Source organism: Gopherus evgoodei, chromosome 1 (assembly GCF_007399415.2).
Source record: "Gopherus evgoodei ecotype Sinaloan lineage chromosome 1, rGopEvg1_v1.p, whole genome shotgun sequence".
NCBI classification, from domain to species: domain Eukaryota; kingdom Metazoa; phylum Chordata; order Testudines; family Testudinidae; genus Gopherus; species Gopherus evgoodei.
The window spans coordinates 141,566,920-141,590,597 of NC_044322.1; the positions used below are offsets into that span (position 1 = coordinate 141,566,920).

General features: G+C 39.3%; 1 protein-coding gene across 2 annotated transcripts in view; it reads right to left on the reverse strand.

The window, feature by feature from the left end:
* RPS6KA3 (ribosomal protein S6 kinase A3) overlaps positions 1-23,678 on the reverse strand; it is a 146,855-nt gene that overhangs the window by 79,443 nt on the left and 43,734 nt on the right. For both annotated transcript variants that reach the window (XM_030574633.1, XM_030574624.1), the window contains exons 3-4: positions 11,523-11,639; positions 6,273-6,354 (exon numbers count right to left, since the gene is read on the reverse strand). In XM_030574633.1, coding sequence (XP_030430493.1) covers positions 6,273-6,354; positions 11,523-11,639 — 199 coding nt within the window. The remainder of the gene's footprint in view (positions 1-6,272; positions 6,355-11,522; positions 11,640-23,678) is intronic.

Here is a 23,678-nt window from a genome sequence, read left to right on the forward strand (position 1 = left end):
CGTCAGGGTAAGCAGCTGGCACACTGGGACGCTTTGTTTACTTAGGTTTACCCTCTGCCTGCGGACGCTCGAGGTAAACAAACCATCCTGGACCATCAGCATTTTATCCTGATGGCCCAGGAGCCCAAGTTTGCTGACCCCTGAATTATAGTGTCGGCTTATGAATGGGCTATAAAAAATTCCCATTTTTACTTATCCATCTTGGGGGGGGGGGGTTGGCTTATAAACGAACCGGTTTATGATCGAGTATATAAATTCTCAGAAAATTCATCCTATTTTGGAGCAAGTCCTATATTTATGGAAAGGATTTGCTGTATTCGTCATACGTTAAAAATAGTAGTTAAATTCCTGCTTTAAGTTCAAACTAACTATGGAACCAGACGTGGGAATTTTTATAATATATTTATGATTCCAATATGTGCCTCAATTTCACTCTGTACTTAGTATTGCTATGCTGTGAATTGGGTGATATGAACAGGTCATTTATTACTGGCTGAGACCAACCCAAATCAATGGAAGGCCCTAAAGAGATGAGGGAAATCCCAAGGACTGAACAACTGACATATCAATGAGAGGCTCCGAGCTTGGGTGGGTGGAACACATATGAACTCAGGAAGGCAATGGAGGGAGGTGACAGGAATCCATAAGAACTGTGCTCAGGGATATACACAAAGCGCGCTCCTGGAATGAAGACAAAGAGACAGAAACAGGAAACCAAGATAGTTCCTACAGCGGCCTGGTTCAAGGGCCCTGGCATTGGCCAGTATGAACTGTATCTTGATGTTTGCTTCCTTATGTTAACTTAAGGATTTCCTGATGCTATATTCCAGTCCACTATGGAACCCTATTCTGTTCTGAAAAGGCTGCCTGGTATCACTGCAAATACTTGTTGAGGTGTATTGATTCCTGAAGAAGGAAAAGATCTCTGAATAGGAGTCTATCCTGTGGGTCTGTGGCAAGTAGAGATTCAATAATACAAAATATGGTATCTGGAAGACTATAGAATATTAAGACTGAGTGAGTGTGAGTGAGAGAGAGAGATTAGGGAAGAGGGAATACAATTAGCTTCTCTTTTCTACAAAACATATAGGCAAACATTATAATGTATTTAAATTCCTGAATTTTTCTTTTTATAAAGTTGGGAGGTTTTGTTGTACAAAAATACTCAGTTTTTGTGACTATCATAATAAAAGAGGTATTAACAATGGACTTTTTCAACATCACAAACTAAACGTAATTTGATCTCTTAACCTTCTCAACAAAGGCAAGAAACTTTATCCACAAAGTTACACAGCATTTTGGAGAACAGAAATATGCCATTTAATAAGTATCTACTAACATGCCCAGGATCAAATCAACTAACCAGAAGTAATGATATAGCACAGCTATCTTCATGAAACATATATTATGCCTATGCAGTGCTTCAATAAGGGACATGGATTTTAATACTAATTATTTCAAGAAGGATTACTGAACTACATTATAATGAAGTTTGTAGTAAAAGGTTTAGAAATTTCATATCTAGTGGACATGGGTTTCTGATAGGATGACAACAAACAAGTTGATCAGAAGCTATCACAGAAAGAAAACTGTTTTAATTAAAAATTCTACCAACGTGATGCTTTCATTCATTAATCCTTTTGTGTTTATAATACGACATTTTGCCCTATTTGATGGTTTAGAATCTGAGTTAAACATGTACTTAAAAGATCTTTGTTGAACACTTAACAATATCTGTATTTATATTTTTGTATGCAGAAGATTAAGGTTTGGAACATATGTACATTAATTAAAGTAACGGTTTATGGAAAAAGTACTTGTGGCACCTTAGACACTAACAAATTTATTTCAGCATAAGCTTTCATGGGCTACAGCCCACTTCTTCGGATTCATGGAATGGAACATATATTGAGGAGATATATATACACACATACAGAGAGCATGAAAAGGTGGGAGTTGCCTTACCAACTCTAAGAAGCCAAGTAAGTAAGGGGAGAAAAAAAACAAACACTTTTGAAGTGATAATCAAGATAGCCCAGTACACACAGTTTGATAAGAAGTGTGAGAATACTTACAAGGAGAGATAGATTCAATGTTAGTAATGGCTCAGCCATTCCCAGTCCCTATTTAAACCTAAGGTGACTGTATTTAGTTTGCATTTCAATTCCAGCTCAGCAGTTTCTCGTTGAAATCTAGTATCAAAGGGGTAGCCGTGTTAGTCTGGATCTGTAAAAGCAGCAAAGAATCCTGTGGCACCTTATAGACTAACAGACATTTTGGAGCATGAGTTTTCGTGGGTGAATACTCACTTCGTCAGATGCATGTAGTGGAAATTTCCAGGGGCAGGTGTATATATATGCAGGCAAGCTAGAGGTAATGAGCAGTTCAATCAGGGAGGATTACTACATTACTCACTTCACCTCTCTACAAAGGAAAAAGGACTGTAAGCTGTCTAAACTCCTACCTGCCTCATGGGGCCACAACCGTGGTACCCCCAACCCACCCAGCAATATCGTAAATCTATCCAACTACACACTCAGCCCAGAAGAAAAGTCTGTCCTATCTCGGGGACTCTCTTTCTGCCCTGCCACCCCCACTAACATGATACAGTTCTGCGGCGATCTGGAGGCCTACTTTCGCCGTCTCCGACTCAAAGAATACTTTCAGGACAACACTGAACAGTGCACTGATACACAGGTACCCTCCAACCAACAGCACAAGAAGAACTCCTCCACACGGACTCCTCCTGAGTGTCGAAATGACAGTCTGGACCTCTACACTGAATGCTTCCGCCGATGTGCACAGGCAGAAATTGTGGAAAAACAACATCGCTTGCCTCATAACCTAAGTCGTGCAGAACGCAATGCCATCCATAGCCTCAGAAACCACCCAGACATTATCATCAAAGAGGCTGATAAAGGATGTGCTGTTGTCATCATGAATAGGTCTGACTACCAAAAGGAGGCTGCCAGACAACTCTCCAACACCAAATTCTACAGGCCACTTCCCTCAGATCCCACTAAGAAACTGCAACATCTACTCAGGACACTCCCTACACTAACACCGGAACAAATCAACATACCCTTAGAGCCCCAACCAGGGTTATTCTATATACTATCCAAGATCCACAAACCCAGAAATCCTGGACGTCCCATCATCTCGGGCATTGGCACTCTCACTGAAGGACTGTCTGGATATGTGGATTCTCTACTCAGACCCTATGCCACCAGCACTCCCAGCTATCTCCGTGACGCCACTGATTTCCTGAGGAAACTACAATGCATTGATGACCTTCCAGAAAACACCATCCTAGCCACCATGGATGTAGAGGCTCTCTACACAAACATCCCACACACAGATGGAATACAAGCTGTCAGGAACACTATCCCTGATGATGCCACAGCACAACTGGCTGCTGAGCTCTATGCCTTTATCCTCACATACAACTATTTCAAATTTGATGACAATCTATATCTCCAGATCAGTGGCACCACTATGGGCACCCGCATGGCCCCACAATATGCCAATATTTTTATGGCCGACCTGAAATAATGCTTCCTCAGCTCTCGTCCACTCACGCCCCTTCTCTACCTACGCTACACTGATGACATCTTCATCATCTGGACCCATGAGAAGGAGTCTCTGGAAAAATTCCACCATGATTTCAACAGCTTCCACCCCACCATCAACCTCAGCCTGGACCAATCTACACGGGAGGTCCACTTCCTAGACACCACGGTGCAAATAAATGATAGTCACATTACCGCCACCCTATACCGAAAACCTATCGACCGCTATGCCTACCTTCATACCTCCAGCTTCCATCCCGGGCACATCACACGATCCATTGTCTACAGCCAAGCACTGAGGTACAACCGCATCTGCTCTAACCCCTCAGACAGAGACCAACACCTACAAAATCTCCACCAAGCATTCGCAAAACTACAATACCCGCACGAGGAAATAAGGAAACAGATCAAGAGAGCCAGATGTGTACCCAGAAGCCTCCTACTGCAAGACAAACCCAAGAAAGAAACCAACAGGACTCCACTGGCCATCACATACAGTCCCCAGCTAAAACCTCTCCAATGCATCATCAGGGATCTACAACCCATCCTGGACAATGATCCCCCATTTTCACAGGCCTTGGGTGGCAGGCCAGTCCTTGCCCACAGGCAACCTGCCAACCTGAAACATATTCTCACCAGTAACTGCACACCGCACCATAGTAACTCTAGCTCAGGAACCAATCCATGCAACAAACCTCAATGCCAACTCTGCCCACATATCTACACCAGCGACACCATCATATGACCTAACCAGATCAGCCACACCATCACCGGTTCATTCACCTGCACCTCCACCGATGTAATATACGCCATCATATGCCAGCAATGTCCCTCTGCTATGTACATCGGCCAAACTGGATAGTTGCTACGGAAAAGGATAAATGGATACAAATCAGATATTAGGAATAGCAATATACAAAAACCTGTAGGAGAACACTTCAACCTCCCTGGCCACACTATAGCAGACCTTAAGGTGGCCATCCTGCAGCAAAAAAACTTCAGGACCAGACTTCAAAGAGAAACGGCTGAGCTTCAGTTCATCTGCAAATTTGACACCATCAGCTCAGGATTAAACAAGGACTGTGAATGGCTTGCCAATTACAAAACCAGTTTCTCCTCCCTTGGTTTTCACACCTCAGCTGCTAGAACAGGGCCTTATCCTCCGTGATTGAACTACCTCATTATCTCTAGCTTGCCTGCATATATATATATATATACACACACACACACACACACACACACACCTGCCCCTGGAAATTTCCACTACATGCATCTGACGATGTGAGTATTCACCCACGAAAGCTCATGCTCCAAAACGTCTGTTAGTCTATAATGTGCCACAGGATTGTTTGCTGCTTTCGTTGAAGTCTGTTTTTGAAGCTTTTCTGTTGCAAAATTTCCATCCACAGGTCTGTCATTGAATGACCTGAGAGGTTAAAGTGTTCTCCTACTGGTTTTTGAGTGTTATGATTCCTGATGTCAGACTTGTGTCCATCAATTCTTTTGCGTAGAGACTGTCCGGTTTGGCCAATGTATATGGCAGAGGGGCATTGCTGGCACACGATGGCATATATCACATTGGTAGATGGGCAGGTGAATGAGCCCCTGATGGTATGGCTGATGTGGTTAGGTCCTATGATGATGTCACTTGAATAGATATGTGGACAGAGTTGGCATCGGGCTTTGTTGCAAGGGTAGTTCCTGGGTTAGTGTTTTTGTTCAGTGATGTGTGTTTGCTGGTGAGTATTTGCTTCAGGTTGGGGGGTTGTCTGTAAGCGAGGCCAGGTCTGTCCCCCAAGTTCTGTGAGAGTGAGGGATCATCTTTCAGGATAGGTTGTAGATCTTTGATGATGCGCTGGAGAGGTTTTAGTTGGGGGCTGAAGGTGACAGCTAGTGGTGTTCTGTTATTTTCTTTGTTGGGACTGTCTTGTAGGAGGTGACTTCTGGGTACTCGCCTGGCTCTGTCAATCTGTTTTTTCACTTCAGCAGGTGGGTACTGTAGTTTTAAGAAGGCTTGATAGAGAGCTTGTAGGTACTTGTCTCTATCTGAGGGATTGGAGCAAATGTGGTTGTACCTTAGAGCTTGGCTGTAGACAATGGATCGTGTGGTGTGTCCTGGATGGAAGCTGGAGGCATGTAGCTAAGTATAGCAATCAGTAGGTTTCCAGTATAGGCTGGTATTTATGTGACCATCGCTTATTAGCACAGTAGTGTCCAGGAAATGGACTGCTTGTGTGGACTGATCTAGGCTGAGGTTGATGGTGGGATGGAAATTATTGAAATCATGGTGGAATTCCTCCAGGGCTTCTTTTCCATGGGTCCAGATGATGAAGATGTCATGAGCCATTACAAACATTGAATCTATCTCCCTTTGTAAGTATTCTCACACTTCTTTGCTCAGTACAGACAGTTTGATATCTTGATTATCACTTGGAAAGTTTTTTTTTTTCTTCTCCCCTTACTTAATTGGCCTCAGAGTTGGTAAGACAACTCCCACCTTTTCATGCTCTCTGTATGTGTGTGTGTGTACATATATCGATTTAACGCTGTACCCGTCCACACTACAAGGCACTTAAAATCGATTTTAACCTGTTTTATAAAATCGATTTTATTAATTTCGATTTTACTCTGTAGTGTGGACGTGGCCAGAGACTAAAACGGCTGCTACTCTGAAACCTGTCGTTTATGGAAAGTATCACTTACCTTTCAGTGTGGCTTTTTTTAATACCTTCATTGCATAAAGCTGTCTTGCATCTGATCCTGAGATTTTTTTGACAAGAAATACCTGTATTCAATATATTAAAAACATTCTTAAGGGAGATAAATATAAATCAGATTAGTAAACTTTGGTATCTAATTCTAGTAATAGCGATTCACAGTTGTTTTTTCAATAAAATTCTTATTTGTAACAAATGGCTACCCCATCTCTAGTACTGACCATTTACAGTTATCTTTGCTTGTTCATGTTTATACAGCTTGTGTACCTAATTACAAATGTCCCTGTTTACCTATCACATTTCCCCTCCCCCCAATTTTACTTGCATTTAAAAACAAAAAATATTTTGGGCCAAATTTATCCTGGTTTAACGTAATTGATTAATTTAGTTGTGTCTGAAAAGTTGAGCCAATAAGCATTTTAAAAAAACAGTTAAACCAAACAGTAAATTAAACATTCTGACTATTCTCTTCAGTTAAATTTTTTTTTAAATATTTCTCTTCAAGCAGTGTCACATTTTACAGGAATTAACAGGGACATAACAAAAATGGTTATAAACAAGCTGCAGACATTACATATAGTTGGGATGAGTGGAAGAGTTAATTCAGAGGAAAAATATATAATGACTGTAAGTCAAACAACTGTTCATAAGTAATTAAAGGCAATAAATGCATCAACCATAGTAAAGGGCTTTTAAAAATATACCAGAAAATTGTGAGAAGACAATTGTGCCCATCTTCCTCGTTATAGTTTACTAATACATGTGACATTCAATCACAGTAATGTAGTTCCAGACCCAACTAAAATAAAGTGTGTTTCATTTCCTTTTGCAGTATAATAGGATTTCTTGAGAGGGATTAACTTTTTAATATCCTTAAACCATTCAGATATGGAAGGGGATGTATTGATTTCCACTGTGGACAAATTCTATGTTTAGTAAGAAGGAAAGCCAAAAACACAAACCGTTTTATATTTGTGTTTTGATTCACTTATGAAAAGACATAGCAGACAGGTCGTTTTCCGAGTGATAATTTAGTATTTGCTGTGTACCACTCAGGGTAAATCTGAAAACAGAGGGTGCTCCCACATGCTTGTGCTAGTGACCTGATAGAGGTACGACACAAGATAGAGGTGACAATTGTTATGTGAATCAAATTTTCTTGTTTAGTACAGTAAATTATATGTAATAATTTTGGGCCCAGTTCTCATATACACCAAGACCTCTTTTGATGCCAGTGGATGCCAGAGAAATACAAACAGGGCTAAGTGTTAATGAGAATCAGGTCCTTGTCGTTATTATTGCCCCAAAACTATGAGTTATCACTATTTAAGAATTGCCCAGCCATCAAGGCCTTTTAGAAATGATAGATATCATAATCATGTCCTTCATGAGTTCTTAAAGGTAACTTTTAATGGTTCTGAGACTGTTTTCTTTATCCTGGATTACTCATCTGTACCTGAACTTAGAGATTTTCATATGACAATTTGGGTAGGATTCCTTAACAAAGGAATAGGATACAGACAGAAAGTACCTTTGGGGTTTGTTTCTTGTTAAGCCAAGGAATTACATATTCAGATGAACGGCAATGCTACTGCCAAAATTGCTAACAACATTTCTATTTATCCAAATAAATTAACTTTTTTTATTATTATTTCTTAAATAATTTAGAGAACAGATGGGAAAAAAATACTTAGAAAGAACAGGTACTGCATCTTACTTGACAATTAGGCATAGATAGATGTCCTCATCTCTCTCCAATGAGGAATTTTATCCAGGACTGGTACAGAATTAAAGTGTAATAGGGTGTTAAAAAATCTTGGTTTATGTTCATGATCACTACCTAATCTGGATTCTAATAGTAAAGAGGAACTGGAAATTACTGTTTGAAATATATCATATAAACTATCTTCCTTCACTTGATTGTGAGCCTTGCACATCTCCCAAATGCAGTTAAGGTTTTAAATATTCACTTTCGCACTCACTGAAATAAGTACATAAAAAGGTTATCTGAAAGCAAGGTGATCTTGGTTATGATGGTAACTGTTTTAATGTCCCAAACATTAAGATTATTATTGAATAAGATTGCAAGTGGTTCTATCAAAATTACAAGGTGAACTGAAGATAAGGAACAGTTCTGTCTTGTCCAAATTTTGATGGAGGTTGTTTGGTAGAACCAACCCTGTGGGATTACTGAATGTCATTAGGGCTGTCGATCAATCATAGTTAACTCACACAATTTAAAAAATTAATCACGACTAAAAAAAACTGCATTTCATCACAGTTTTAATCGCACTGTTAAGCAACAGAATGCAATTGAAATGTATTAATATTTTGGATTTTTTCTACATTTTCATATACATTGTATTGTGTTGTAACTGAAATAAAAGTGTATATTATTTATGATTACAGATATTTGCACCGTAAAAATGATAAAATAAATAGTATTTTCCAAGTCACCTCATACAAGTACTGTAATGCAATCTCTCTGTGGTGAAAGTGCAACTTAAAAATGTCGATTTTTTTTTTTGTTACATAACTGCACTCAAAAACGAAACAATGTACATCTTCAGTGCCTGCAAGTCCACTCAGTCCTACTTCCTGTTCAGCCAATCACTAAGACAAACAGGTTTGCTTACATTTACAGGAGATAATGCTGCCCTCTTCTTATTTACGTCACCAGAAAGTGAGAACAGGCATTTGCATGGTACTTCTGTAGCCAGCATTACAAGGTATTTGCATTCCAGATATGCTAAATGTTTGTATGCCTCTTCATACTTTGGCCAGTGTTCCAGAGGACACGCTTCCATACTGATGACTCTCATTCAAAAAATATGCGTTAATTAAATTTGAGACTGAACTCCTTGGGGAAGAATAGTATGTCCCCTGCTCTGTTTTACCCGCATTTTGCCATATATTTCATGTTATAGCAGTCTCAGATGATGACCCAGCACATGTTCATTTTAAGAACACTTTCACTGCAGATTTGACAAAATGCAAATAAGGTACCAATGTGAGATTTCTAAAGATAGCTACAGCACTTGACTCAAAGTTTAAGAACCTGAAGTACCAATTTCCGAAATCTGAGAGAGATGAGGTGTAAAGCATGCTTTCAAAGTCTTAAAAGAGCAACACTCCAATGAGGAAACTACAGAACCCAAACCACCAAAAAAGAAAATCAACCTTCTACTATTGGCATCTGACTAACATAATGAACATGAACATGCATTGATCTGCACTGTTTCGGACTGCTTTCGAGCAGAACCCATCATCAGCATGGATGCATGTCCCCTGGAATGGTGGTTGAAGCATGAAGGGACATATGAATCTTTAGCACATCTGGCACACAAATATACTGTGACGCCGGCTACAACAGTGCCATGAGAATGTCTGTTCTCACTTTCAGATAGGGTTGCCAACTTTCTAATAGCATAAAACAGAACATCCCTAGCCCAGTCCCTTCCCCTGACACTCCACCCCTACTCACTACATTCCCCCTCTCTTGGTGGCTCGCTCTCCCCTACCTGCATTCACTTTCACTGGGCTGGGGGAGGGGGTTGGGGTGCAGGAGGGGGTGAGCGCTCTAACTGGGCGGTGCAGGCTCCGGGGTGGGGCCAGAAATGAGGGATTCTGAGTGTAGGAAGGGGCTGTAGGTTGAGATAGGTTGAGGACTCTGGGGTGAGGGTGAGGGCTCTTCGGTGGGGATGGGGATGAAGGGTTTGGGGAGCAGGAGAGGGCTCCAGGCTTGACAGTGGGACCAAGGGATTTGGAGTGCGGGAGGGGGCTGCGGGTTGAGGCAGGGGGTTTGGTTGTGGGAGGGGGTATGGGTACAGGGCTGGGGCTCAGGGCTGGGCCGTGGGCTTACCTCAGGTGGCTCCTGGTCAGCAGCACAGCGGGGCTAAGGCAGGCTTCCTGCCTGTCCTGGTACCATGCTGCGCCTCAGAAGTGGCCAGCAGCAGGTCCGGCTGTCAGGTTGGCAGGAGCCAGGAGGCTCCACACGCTGCTCTCACTAGCAGGGACCACCACCCTAGCTCCTACTGGTTGCAGTTCCCAGTTAACGGGAGTGCAAATCCACTGTTCAGGGCAGGAGCAGCATGCGGACACTTTGATCCTCCCACCTAGGAGCCGGACCAGCTGGCCACTTCCGAGGTGCAGCACGGTGCCAAGACAGGTGGAGACTAGCCTGCCTTAGTCCCACAGTACCGCTGACCGTACTTTTAATGGCCCGGCCAGCAGTGTCAACGGGAGTTGCCAGGGTCCCTTTTCGACCAGGCATTCTGGTCAACAACTGGACACCTGGCAACCCTACTTTTAGGTGACATCGTAAACAAGCAGGCAGCATTATCTCCCACATATGGAAACAAACTTTTCTGGCTGAGCGATTGGCTGATCAAGAAGTAGGACTGAGTGGACTTGCAGGTTCTACAATTTTACATTGTTATTTTTGAATGCAGGTTTTTTTGTACATAATTCTACATTTGTAAGTTCAACTTTCATGATAAAGAGATTGCACTACAGTACTTGCATTAGGTGAATTGAAAAATACTTTTTTTTTTTACAGTGCAAATACTTGTCATCAAAAATAAATATAAAGTAAGCACTGTACACTTTGTATTCTGTGTTGTAAATGAAATTAATACATTTGAAAATGTAGAAAACATCCCCAAATATTTAAATAAATGGTATTCTATTACTGTTTAACAATGTGATTAATCATGCGATTAATTTTTTAATTGCTGACAGGTCTAAATATCAGTGTTATTAATTCAATAGTATAGGACCAAAGCCTATTTTCTGTAACACATGAATAAAACTAGAGCCATTATGCATTGTGAAATACTTTTTCCCTTACTGATGGCCATTCTGCCTACTATCTGTCCTTTCTTTCAGGTATGACAGTGTGGAATGGATCTATTCAGGATGAATATACTCTTTCATCTTAATACTGAATATCTTACTTCAGAAAACTTTTATATGAGAGTTGCACAAGGAGAGCGTTCAGGAATCTTTGAGGTTTACAGAATAGCTTAATTTGGAACAGATTTACTGGTTTCAAAAGGGTCTGCCAGAGCCTGAATGCTTTGTTAGTAAAGCCCAATTTAGAACATAATCTTGACCTGGACTACGGCTTGAATATAAAAATCTGACTGCTCTAAATATTTCACCCTTATTACTGTCCAATCCTAGGGCTTCTTACTGCCCTTTAGAAAACCCATCCACAAAAAACTGTACAGCATACCTTTCCAAAAGAACCCTGTCCTAGAACCTTAAGAAGTTCAAACTGTGAAGGATCTGCTTTCTCATGTCCTTCCTTTACATGATGTGTTATTGCAATCTCTTTGATATTGCCTTCTTCCTGGCAAGGAAAACATAAGAAATAACTGTAGGTTAATGTCATGCCTTCCAAAATATTTTGTAAACATCACAAATCTATTCACAAATATCAGAGATACTGAAACTGACCAGGTAAAACAATTAATAGTCTAGAATTAAATCCAATCCTCATGGATTTGGGTAGAAACAGTAATGTTACATAATTCTATGCGCAATTCTAAGTTTGTATATGAAAAGTGCAGAAATAATAGAAATCAGAACAATGAACAGAATGCGTCATCTGTAAAAGCAAAGAATGAGCAAATTTTTTCCCAAAGTTAAGAAACTTATGAAAAGTAAGCAGCCATCCAGTTTTTGAATTGCAGGATGGTACACTGAGGAATTATTACATGAATACAAACTTAGGTTATTACTGGAGGTCAGTTTTCAATGCACAGGTCCCTTTTAAAAGCATTTTTTCCTCACAATATGCAGCTTTGGTTGCTGCTTGCTGGCACATATCTATTTTAGCTATAAATTTGTAATCTCCTCCATCAATCACCACTACAGAAGCAGCAGTGGAAAAAACCTTGAGTAAGTTTTTAATACACACAATGTTTGAATAACAGTTTATATTCCTCATACAGGATGTCTGCATTTCCTCATCTTGCACAAATGTGTTGGGGATTTAACGACTGTGTGTTGCTGCTTTCTCCCAATCCAAGTTTTTCAATGGGGCCCAATCCTATGACCCATTTCAGTCAAAATGGCTGATGCTGCAGGCTTCGGTCCTACATGATTAAAAAAATTAAGTGCCAAAAATGGGCTTGGAGTTAGAGAGAACAGAGAGGAGAAAAGGATCCTCCTTTCAAAGTATTTACACTTAATATTTTAAGTAATTTGATAGAAGGCTTTGCTACTTTTTATTTCTAATTGTCTTCCCTTTCCTGTCTAAATGTTACCATACTTATTGTTCCTTTCCTGTTTGTATATATATTCTGTTCTCCTCCTTTTGAAATTTTTTTTTGGTGTTTTTAAATTCTCTCCCATTTTTATTTCTCATTCTTTCTTCTGCTTCTCATTCTTTTATAGCTTCCAGTGCCTTTTCTGTTCCAAACATCCCTATGGTGTGATCAGCCCAAAAATTCACCCACAGGACCAGGAGACACCCAAGAATGTTCTTGTCAGGAACACAAAGATTTAATGACAACCCCTAATCTTCTTGTTGCTCAGAAGCTGCTGCTCATTTTCTTGTTTAAGATACTGTATAATATGGTTTAACATATCACCACACGGACAATGGCCATTTAAACACTGGGTTAAAAAGTAATTTTGCTGGAACCATGTTAAACCATTTTTTACAATCTTCATTTCTGTCATGGTAAAGTCAAGCAAACATGTTTTAAAATAGCGTATTACCTTGGTAAATGTCTAGCATTACACTTTTAATGCTTCAAATAGATAAACATGTTTTGGCTCAACTACCAAACAAAAATACACTTTTCATTAGGATACTAAGAAATAAAAGTACTAAAACCTTAAATTTAAATAATTATGATTTAAATAAATAACTAAAACATTAAAGTGCAGAGATTTAAAAATCATCTTGATTTCAAAGTCTATACACTTTACCTACTAGTCGTAGAATAAATCCAATAGCCAGAGGAGAATCCAAAGAGCTTAGTTCAAGACTTAACTGTTATAAATATGCACATATACACTTGTGCAAATAAGGTCTAGAAGTGCGCTCAGTTGGAATGTTTCTAGCGATTAAGAAATGTGATCAAGCTAAACTCACCATTCGAAATAAAGAAGTATGCCCCTGCACATCAGGAATATCATCAAAAAATTAACTCAGTATTTCAGTGATATACTCTTACAAAAATGTTGTATGCTGTATACCTGAAATACACTAGTAGTGTAGTACTCTTTCCAGAACAGCACTACTCTTGCATACATGTTTATTTTAAAATTATTAACCTGAAAGGGATTTTACATAATCATACTATTAAAGATGGAAATCTGAAGTCTTTTTAAAACTTCTCTCAGAAGTACATTACAATGACCTAAATAAGGAGACTTATCAGTTATAACAATTTCTTATTGATTACTTGCAACTGATGGTAATTAAAATAAAAACCCTATCAACCCCCTTTTTTGAAAATCACATATTTCACGTTTCTGATAATACCTCTGTTGATTCACAATGCTATCTTATATTTTCCAAATTAGAATTTGATCTTCGTTATAGGCAAATCTTCTCTTCTGCATCTAGCTCTAGTAAATAGTTTGGCACTGGGGAACTCTGAGGGAACATCATAGGAATTGGGGAAACATTTGGGATAGGGGGAGCCTATACAGGAAGGATGTGTTCCAGCTAAACCAAAAGAGGATCCAGACTGCTGGCACTTAACATTAAAAAGGTTGCACAGCAGTTTTTAAACTAAAAGATGGGGGAAAGCCGATGGCTGCAGCAGAGCATATGGATCGGACGGAGACTTCTCTTAGAGAAGAGTCTATTGATAGAGAGATTCTCTAGGTTTTACTCAGGAAGAAAGGATGGAACAGGATAAAGTATGGGCCAGGTCAGACTAGAAACATTCACATAAAGAATCTGATAAATCACAAAAGTGCAGATAAACAGTGACAAGTTTTTAAAGTGCTTTTACGTAAATGCTAGAAGTCCAAATAATAAGATGGGTGAACTAGAGTGCCTTGTAGCAATATCCTCCTTTAACACAACAGGCATCACAGAAACCCGGTGGAGTGGGGACAATGAATTGGGGACAGTCATTCCAGGGTACAAAATATATAGGAAGGACAGAACAGGTCGTGCCGGGAGGAGAGAGGGGTGGAAGGAAGAAACGCGGCGCTATATGTGAAAGGAAATGTAGAATCAAATGAAGTAAAAATCTTAAATGAATCCACATGTTCCACAGAATCTCTATGGATAGTAATTCCATGCTGTAATGAGAATATAACACCACCTGACCAGGACAGTGATAGTGACGATGAAATGCTAAGGGAGATTAGAGAGGCTATCAAAATAAAGAACTCAATAATAGTGGGGGATTTCAATTATCCCCATATTGACTGGGTACATGTCACCTCAGGACGAAATGCAGACACACAATTTTCTCTATACTTTAAATGACTGCTTCTTGGAGCAGCTGGTACACGAACCAGCAAGGGGAGAAGCAATTCTCGATTTAGTCCTGAGTGGAGCGCAGGATCTGGTACAAGAGGTAACTATAATAGGACCACTTGGAAATAGTGACCATAATATAATAACATTTAACTCCCTGTGGTGGGAAGAACATCTCAACAGCCCAATACTCTGGCATTTAATTTAAAAAAGAGGAACTGCAAAAATGAGGGGGTTAGTTAAACAGAAATTAAAAGGTTCAGTGACTAAAGTGAAATCCCTGCAAGCTGCATGGACGCTTTTCAAAGACACCATAATAGAAGCCCAACTTAAATGTATACCCCAATTAAAAAACACATTAAAAGAACTAAAAGAGCCACAGTGGCTTAACCACCATGTAAAAGAAGCAGTGAGAGATAAAAAGGCATCTTTTAAAAAGTGGATGTCGAATCCTGGTGACGTAAATAGAAAGGAGTATAAACACTGCCAAATTAAATGTAAAAATGTAATAAGAAAAGCCAAAAAGGAGTTTGAAGAACAGCTAGCCAAAAACTCAAAAGATAACAAAATGTTTTTAAGTACATCAGAAGAAGGAAGCCTGCTAAACAACTAGTGGGGCCCCTGGACAATCAAGATACAAAAGGAGCACTTAAAGATGATAAAGTCATTGCAGAGCAACTAAATGAATTCTTTGCTTCAGTCTTCACGGCTGAGGTCTTGTCTACATCAGAAAGTTGCAGCGCTGGTGAGGGAGTTACAGCGCTGCAACTTAGGAGGTGTACACATCTGCAGGGCACCACCAGCGCTGCAACTCCCTGTTTGCAGCGCTGGCCGTACTCCCGTTTTGTCTCGGGTGTAGAGGATCCAGCGCTGGTAATCAAGTATAGACACTTACCAGCGCTTTTCTTGACCTCCGTGGAATAAGCAGGTATCCCAGCATACCTGAGGAAGCCTCTGGTAATCAAGCTGGTCTCCTTCCCCGGCTTGCTCTCGCGTTCCCCGAACCCCGAGCAAGCAGGTCTCCTTCCCTGAGGTTTGCTGGGTGGTTCCGGGAACGCGAGAGCAAACCGCGGCGAAGCTGGTCTCCTTTCCCGGTTTGCTCTCTCGTTCCCCGAACCCCCGAGCAAGCAGGTCTCCTTCCCTGCGGTTTGCAGGGTGGTTCGGAGAACGCGAGAGCAAACCGCGGCGAAGCTGGTCTCCTTTCCCGGTTTGCTCTCGCGTTCCCCGAACCCCCCTTGAAGCCGCCCAACAGCGCTGCAGTGTGGCCACATCTAACACCACTTGCAGCGCTGGTTGCTGTAAGTGTGGCCACTCTGCAGCGCTGGCCCTATACAGCTGTACTAATACAGCTGTAACAACCAGCGCTGCAAAATTTTAGATGTAGACATGGCCTGAGATTCCTAAACCTGAGCTGGCTTTGGAGGTGACAAATCTGAGGAACTGTCAGAGACTGAAGGAGGAGGATTTTTGGAATTAATTGATAAACTTAACAGTAACTAGTCACCAGGACCAGATGCCATTCACCCAAGAGTTCTGAAAGAACTCAAATGTGAAATTGTGGAATTTTAACTAGGATTTGTAACCTGTCCTTTAAATCAGCTTCTGTACCCAATGATTGGAAGATAGCTAATGTAACGCCAATATTTAAAAAGGGCTCTAAAGGTGATCCCGGCAATTACAGACCAGTAAGTCTAATGTCAGTACCAGACAAATTAGTTGAAACAATCGTAAAGAATAAAATTGTCAGACACATAGAAGAACATAAATTGTTGGGCAAAGTCAACAGTTTCTGTAAAGGGAAATCATGTTTTACTAATCTATTAGAGTTCTTTGAAGGGGTCAACAAACATGTGGATAAGGGGGAGCCAGTGGACATAGGGTACTTAGATTTCCAGAAAGCCTTTGACAAGGTCCCTCACCAAAGGCTCTTATGTAAATTAAGTTGTCATGGGATAAGAGGGAAGATCCTTTCATGGACTGAGAACTGGTTAAAAGACAGGGAACCAATGGTAGGAATAAATGGTAAATTTTCAGAATGAAGAGGGGTAACTAGTGGTGTTCCCCAAGGGTCAGCCCTAGGACCAATCCTATTCAACTTATTCATACCTGATCTGGAGAAACAGGTAAACAATGAGATAGCAAAGTTTGCAGATGAGACTAACCTGCGTTAAGACCAAAGCAGACTGTGAAAAACTTCAAAAAGATCTCACAAAACTAAGTGATTGGGCAACAAAATGGAAAATAAAATGTAATGCGGATAAATGTAAAGTAATGCACATTGGAAAAAAATAACCCCAACTATACATACAATATGATGGGGACTAATTTGGCTACAACTAATCAGGAAAAAGATCTTGGCGTCATCGTGGATAGTTCTCTGAAGATGTCCACACAGTGTTCAGTGGCAGTCAAAAAAGCAAACAGGATGTAAGGAATAATTTAAAAAGGGATAGAGAATAAGACAGAGAATATCTTATTGCCCTTATATAAATCCATGGTATGCCCACATCTCGAATATGGCACACAGATGTGGTTCTCTCATCTCAAAAAAGATATACTGGCATTAGAAAAGGTTCAGAGAAGGGCAACTAAAATGATTAGGCGTTTGGAACGGGCCCCATATGAGGAGAGATTAAAGAGGCGAGGACTTTTCAGCTTGGAAAAGGGAGACTAAGGGGGGATATGATAGAGGTATATAAAATCATGAGTTATGTGGAGAAAGTAGATAAGGAAAAGTTATTTACTTAGCCCCTAGTTCTTATATTATGGGAACACCAAATGAAATTAATGGGCAGCAGGTTTAAAACAAATACAAGGAAGTAGCTCTTCACAGAGTCTGGAGGAAGCCTAGCCTGTAACTCTCCCCCAACTTTTTCCACTCCCACTATGGCTGCTCTGGCAGCTCCCACCATTCCTAGTGTCTTCTGCTGCAATAGTGGCATCGGCCCAGCCTTAGAATATTCATTTTCATCATTTTGGCACAAGTTTTCTGGAGTCTTGAAAATGACAGAAGGAAACAGATTTTCAACAGTTTGTCTTGTGACATTACATTAAGGCTTTACAAAGAACAGGCACTGCCCTAGCCCCAGTGCTTTCTCCATGTTGAACTCAAAGGCCTGCTGCAAACAATGGATGTGTTAAAGATTTCATAAACAAGGTCTTTTTTTTTTGTAATGGCATTAGGCAACAAACATAGCAGTTGCTATCAACTCCCCCTACAGAGAGATTCACAGTTATTAAATAAAGTTTACAAGGAAACAAAATATAATGACACAATGAATTAATATTCATTTCTTTAACAGTATCATAGTGTGATGTTTAGGGCTTATCTACATTGGGAAATTATTCCAGAATAAAGTAGGGTGTGAATTTAAAGCACTAAAGCTTTTCTGGACTAACTCCTACTGTGAACATTCTTATCCAGGATTAAGAATGGTCCCCCCAATCCCCTGACAATTTAGCTTAATCTGCTTCCAAATATAAATTTCCCTTACTACACAACTCTAGGGGAATTCAATACTTTTTTTTTTTAAATGGTGTTCTATCACAATTATCCTAGATTTTGGAGTAGTTTGTATACTAATAAAGCAAATGTGTGATGGAAACACTAATGAGTTTATTGTAACATGAGTCACATCTGAGAGGCAGCAGAAAAGCAAGAACATGCTTAACTCTTTGCAGGATCAGAATTTAAGATTGTAAATTCCTCAGGGCAGCAACTATGTCTCTGTTCATATTTCACAGCATCAGATACAACACGGTGCTTAAACAAGAACAGTGGCACAGAAACAAAAAGCTAACAAAGAATGCAACACCTGGTATACTGGAAGTTAATTTGTTCAAGAGAAGGAAAATTTTTATTTTACTGTTTATTGATTCACAAGGGTGAAATTGACCGGGGAAATGTTTTTAAAAACATGATTAAACGTGCAAAATTCACCAATAAAAGACTGATTGTTCTTTTGAGCAACTGGTCACAAACTGGGCCAAAAACATACTGGAAAGAGGTAAGCAAATACCAGCTCGCAGCTTTTAGGCTGTAGAATAAATACCTTATTCAGCTGTAGTGCTGGAAATATTCTAAATTGTGTGCATCTAACAGTATTTCTATACTAGTATTAAACTATATGCATTCTTACATATATTTTGGGCTTACATTTGAGGCCAAATAAGCATTGCTTTAAAATAGCTAGACTTAGATGTGTATAGTATTATTTTGGGGACACCTCGAGTAATCCATTAAGGGGGAGAACTGACCTCAGACCTTTAGAAGATGGAAAGAGAAGAGCAAACTGTCTGAGCACTTTTCATATGGCTGAAAAAATCCCAGAGAAGCAGGAGCCTTGAGGTTTGGTATTATATTATACATTATTCATATACATTATCTGAATTTACAATGAAAGATCAGAGAAGGTATTTGTTTTGAGTAGCTTGTACAGACTCACGGGTTCTTCCTAATTCTCATTTTTAATTCTCAGTGTTCTTCAAAATAGCAGTTGTCACGTACATTTTTATTGAAGTTGTCCATAATTAGACCACATTTCAAATCATTTACAAAAACCTTGTTCACTAGAACTTTCTGTACATTATTTCAACCAATCCATCTAAAATACCCTCTAACCAGCTGTAACTATAGTAGTTATGCAGTTGTATCATTTGGACATTTTGAATTTACAAACCATCGCATATGAACTCTCCCTAGAAAATTTTCAGTCATGGCACCTGTGATGTAGTTTACAGTAAAGACTTAGTAGAAATGCACAATCTTTATGGTAATGTATTAATGATCTCCTTACAGTTAATATACAATATTTCTGTAGCTATATTATTAATTTGCACTGAAAATTAATTTCTCAAATTTAACTAATTTTCCATCATCAGAAGGGTTATTCCAACCAGATTTTAAGATAAACAAGCAGAGAACCTTAGGTATTATCTAACTAATCAAATTAAAGCCACCAATTCAAATCACGAACAATTTGCTCTGGCACACAGAAGCTAACTGTGTACAAAACTTATTTCCCCAGGTTTAGATTTTAAGGAATCTTTGTGACAAAGATGTACATCCACAACATAGTCTCTTTCTATGGATTCTTTATTAATGGGATCTATGATAAACAATTTTAATTAGATAATTACTGGCTCTTAATGTAACAGATTAATAAGGAAGCAGTATTGTTTAAAAATAATTTGGTTTTGTGAACGCTGTTACTGAAAATGTTTTAATATGCCTAAATTCATAGTTAGTCTTCCTAGAGGAACTCTGAGACACACATTGCCTAATACATTTTTAATAATTTAGACAGTAATCATCTTGTCACAGGATCAGTACATACATTTCAGATATTAGTTTTCTTGGAGAGAACAAATAAAACTATAGGAAATGCACTGGAGTCCATCATACTTTATTATAACATTCAAAATATCAGCCCAGTAAAGCTGATGTTGTCTAATTAACAGAACAGTTAAATACCAACAATAAGCAAGATACACAGTTGCCCCTGAGCGGCAATAAATTTAACATACTGTAATCCCTCCTCTTTCCACAATGCTAGATATTCCATCTGATGTCATTTTAACAATCACTTGTGCACACAAACAAGTGATGATAATATTCCTCAGTCTCTACCAAAATAAGCATTTTTAAAAAGATATTTTGATAAGTTTATAAAAACATCATGAAAATTTCACAAATTCTAGGTGGGGGAGGAAAGGAAGGGAAAAGAGCTCAAAAGAAATTAATGATGTTCAACATTTCACATTAACAAGAATAACCATTAACCACATCCTAGTCCTGCCTCAAGCATAATTTTTGGATTTTAAGGAACATTCTTTTATATTTTGATTTATTTACATACTTTTAATTCGTGGTTTGGGTCACATATCCTGGCAATGAAGTTAGAAGTTCTGTTCATTTAATATCTTAAATTAATATGGAAAGTAGCTGGTGGCTTAACCTTAGTTACTGTTTGATGCTTGCTTGTATACTTTCCCCCTGAACTATGAACTACTGTAGCAATACGTATTACAGGTTGAACCTCTCTAGTCCAGCACCCTTGGGACCTGACCAGTGCCGAATCACAGATTTTGCCACGGGAGGTCAATATTGTAGCAAGTGAGTCTCTTTTTATTTTAATCTCACCAAGGCGAATGAACGGAACAATGCTTGCAACGCTGCCTAGCCAAGGCTTACTGGCTCTCTTCAAAATAAAGTGTTAGTGTTGCTACCCAATTTTACTGTATTGACACAATGAAATAAGTTGATAAAGCATAAAAAAACATGAAATAAAATCATGCCAGACCACAGATGTTGCCGGACCAGAGTGCCAGATTAGAGAGGTTCAACCTGTACAACAGAATAATTATGTTACTCACAATTTCTCTTCTCTGTTAGGCAAAGCATTAAAGGTTTGCAGGAAATGCAATAAGTTCATCGGTCAATAAAACTGTAATTTTGTTTATGTTGATGAGAAAACATTAATATAATTTTGTATTAATATTTGAGTATGTGTAAAAACGTTTTGAATACCCCTTTTTCGTATTCTAGAGATTAATCTAACAAAGCACTCATCAACTGCTCATTTGCCCTAATTAAAAAAAAAAAAAGAAAAAGAAAAAAAGGCTCCTGAAGACTTTCTGATGAGCCTTTCAACAGCCCTTCTGTGCTGCTGTTTTGAACTAACATTTAATGAATAAATCAGGATGAACAATGTATATTCATAACATAAGTCATTTAGCAACATCATAGTGGGGTGTAGGCATCATTAATCAGATTGACATATTACTTTTACTGCACTGCATGTTTTATTACAGCACTGCAAATGGATGAACTGAAAATAGACCTAGATGGGCTTTTTGGAAGTCGTCCATTATACATGTCCTATGTAAAAGCTTGCCATTTTATCCTAAGCTGCCTTTCAAGAATTCTGTAAAGCTTTAAGTTTCTACATTAACTGCTGCATGCATTTCTAATGTTTATATAACTGTCTTTTAAGTGTAAGCATCTCTGTTGGTTAAAGTAACTTGCTTGATTTGGTGACATTCTTAGTAAGACCCAAGCAAAAGAGTAGACATTGATTTTTTTTATATTCCATAAGTAATTAGAATGATAATGGCACAAGAAAATATTTAATAGAACATCCGTACATTAGTTAATAATAACTACATAAATCTGTAATTTAACCACCACGCAATTTCTGGCAAGTCAAAACAGGAAATGTACCTTTATGAAAAAAAGATGTTAAAATCCTCATTTTTTCCAGTATCAGAGGGTAGCCGTGTTAGTCTGGATCTGTAAAAGCAGCAAAGAATCCTGTTAGTCTATAAGGTGCCACAGGATTCTTTGCTGCTTTTACTCATTTTTTCCAGTGCATTCACAATCAACTCAACGATTAAGTTATTTTTTTCCCTAAACAGCAAGTAGTCAAATAAAACTATCAACAAGCTTGTAATTAGTTTAGTGAAAAAGTGGTTACTAACTTTTTGCAACTGTGGGTCTTTGAGATGGGTTGCACGTGCTCTTGGTGTCATGCGCCCCCTTCACAGTTGCTGGAAGTTTTTCCCTTCAGTGGTACCTGTCAGAGCAGCTCGAGCATCCTCTGCTGCTGTGTGCTGCTGACATGAGTATAAAGGGCCCAGCTGATCCAAAGCCGCCTCAATTCCTTCTTTCCAGAAACTCCGATGTAGAGGGGAAGGGCGGAAGGATCGTGAAATAGACAAGTGCAACATATCTTGAAGAACAGTTATGAAAGGTTAGTAACCATTTTTTCTTCTTTTAGTGGTAGCACATATGTATTCCACTCTTGGCAACTCCTAAGCAGTAATATAGGTGGAGGAATCAGAGATCCTGTGCACATGGACTGTAGAACAGCTCAACCAAATTTGGCATCATCTTTAGAGTACTGGGTGATGGTGTAATTGGAGGAGAAAGTGTGCACTGATGACTGGGTTGCTGCTTTACAAACGTCCTGAATAGAGATCTGAACTAGTAATACTGTTGAGGATGCTTGCGATCTTGTGGAGTCAGCAGTCAGTTTGACTGTGATGAAATGCCTGCCAGATCATAACAAGCGCAGATCAAGAAATTATCCAAGACAAAATTCTTTATGAGGAGACTGGAAGACCTTTCTTTCTGTTTGCTAGAGCCACGATCAGTCTGACAAACCAACAAAATGGTTTGGTTCTAAGTAGAATGAGAAAGCCTAACACCCAATGTGTATAGCCATTGCTCGTCCACATTTGCATGTGGTTTTGGGTAAAAAACAAGTAAATTGACCAATGATGAAAATTTGAAAACTACTTTAGCGATACACCCTCACCCAGGTTTCAAGTAAATCTTATCTTTAAAGAAGATTGTGTATGGTGGTTCGGATGTGAGGGCACGCAGTTCAGAGACCCTTCTTGCCGAAGTGATAGCAATTAGGAAACCACCTTCCAGGAAATGCATAGTAAGGAGCACATTGTTAAAGGCTCAAATGTTGGTCCCATTAAAGCTTGGACATGATCAAGTTCAGGTCCCAAGGGCAAATGGGTTCCCTTAGTTGAGGATACCACCTTTCCAAGTCTTTAAAGAATCTGATTGTCATGTCATTAGAAAAACTAGTTATCCATGTGAGGGTGGAAAGCTGCTATTGTTGCCAAGTGAAGCCTGATAGAGGAAATTGCTAAGCCCTGTTGTTTTGGGGGCAGCAGACAGACTCCAGTTTGACAAGCTCAGACAGAGAACAGCTTCTATTTTGACAGGTAGGCAGCTCTGATGGAGAGCTTTTTACTACTTCCTCTAAGTAAGCCTGTTATTGAGATTTAGCCATGGAGCTTCCAGGTCATTAGATGAAGAGACTGCAGGTTCGGGTGGAGCAGCCAACTCTAGTTTTGGGAGACTAGATTCAGTCGCAGCAGGAATGAGATTGGAGATGCCACTGAGAGGTCTAGGCAGGG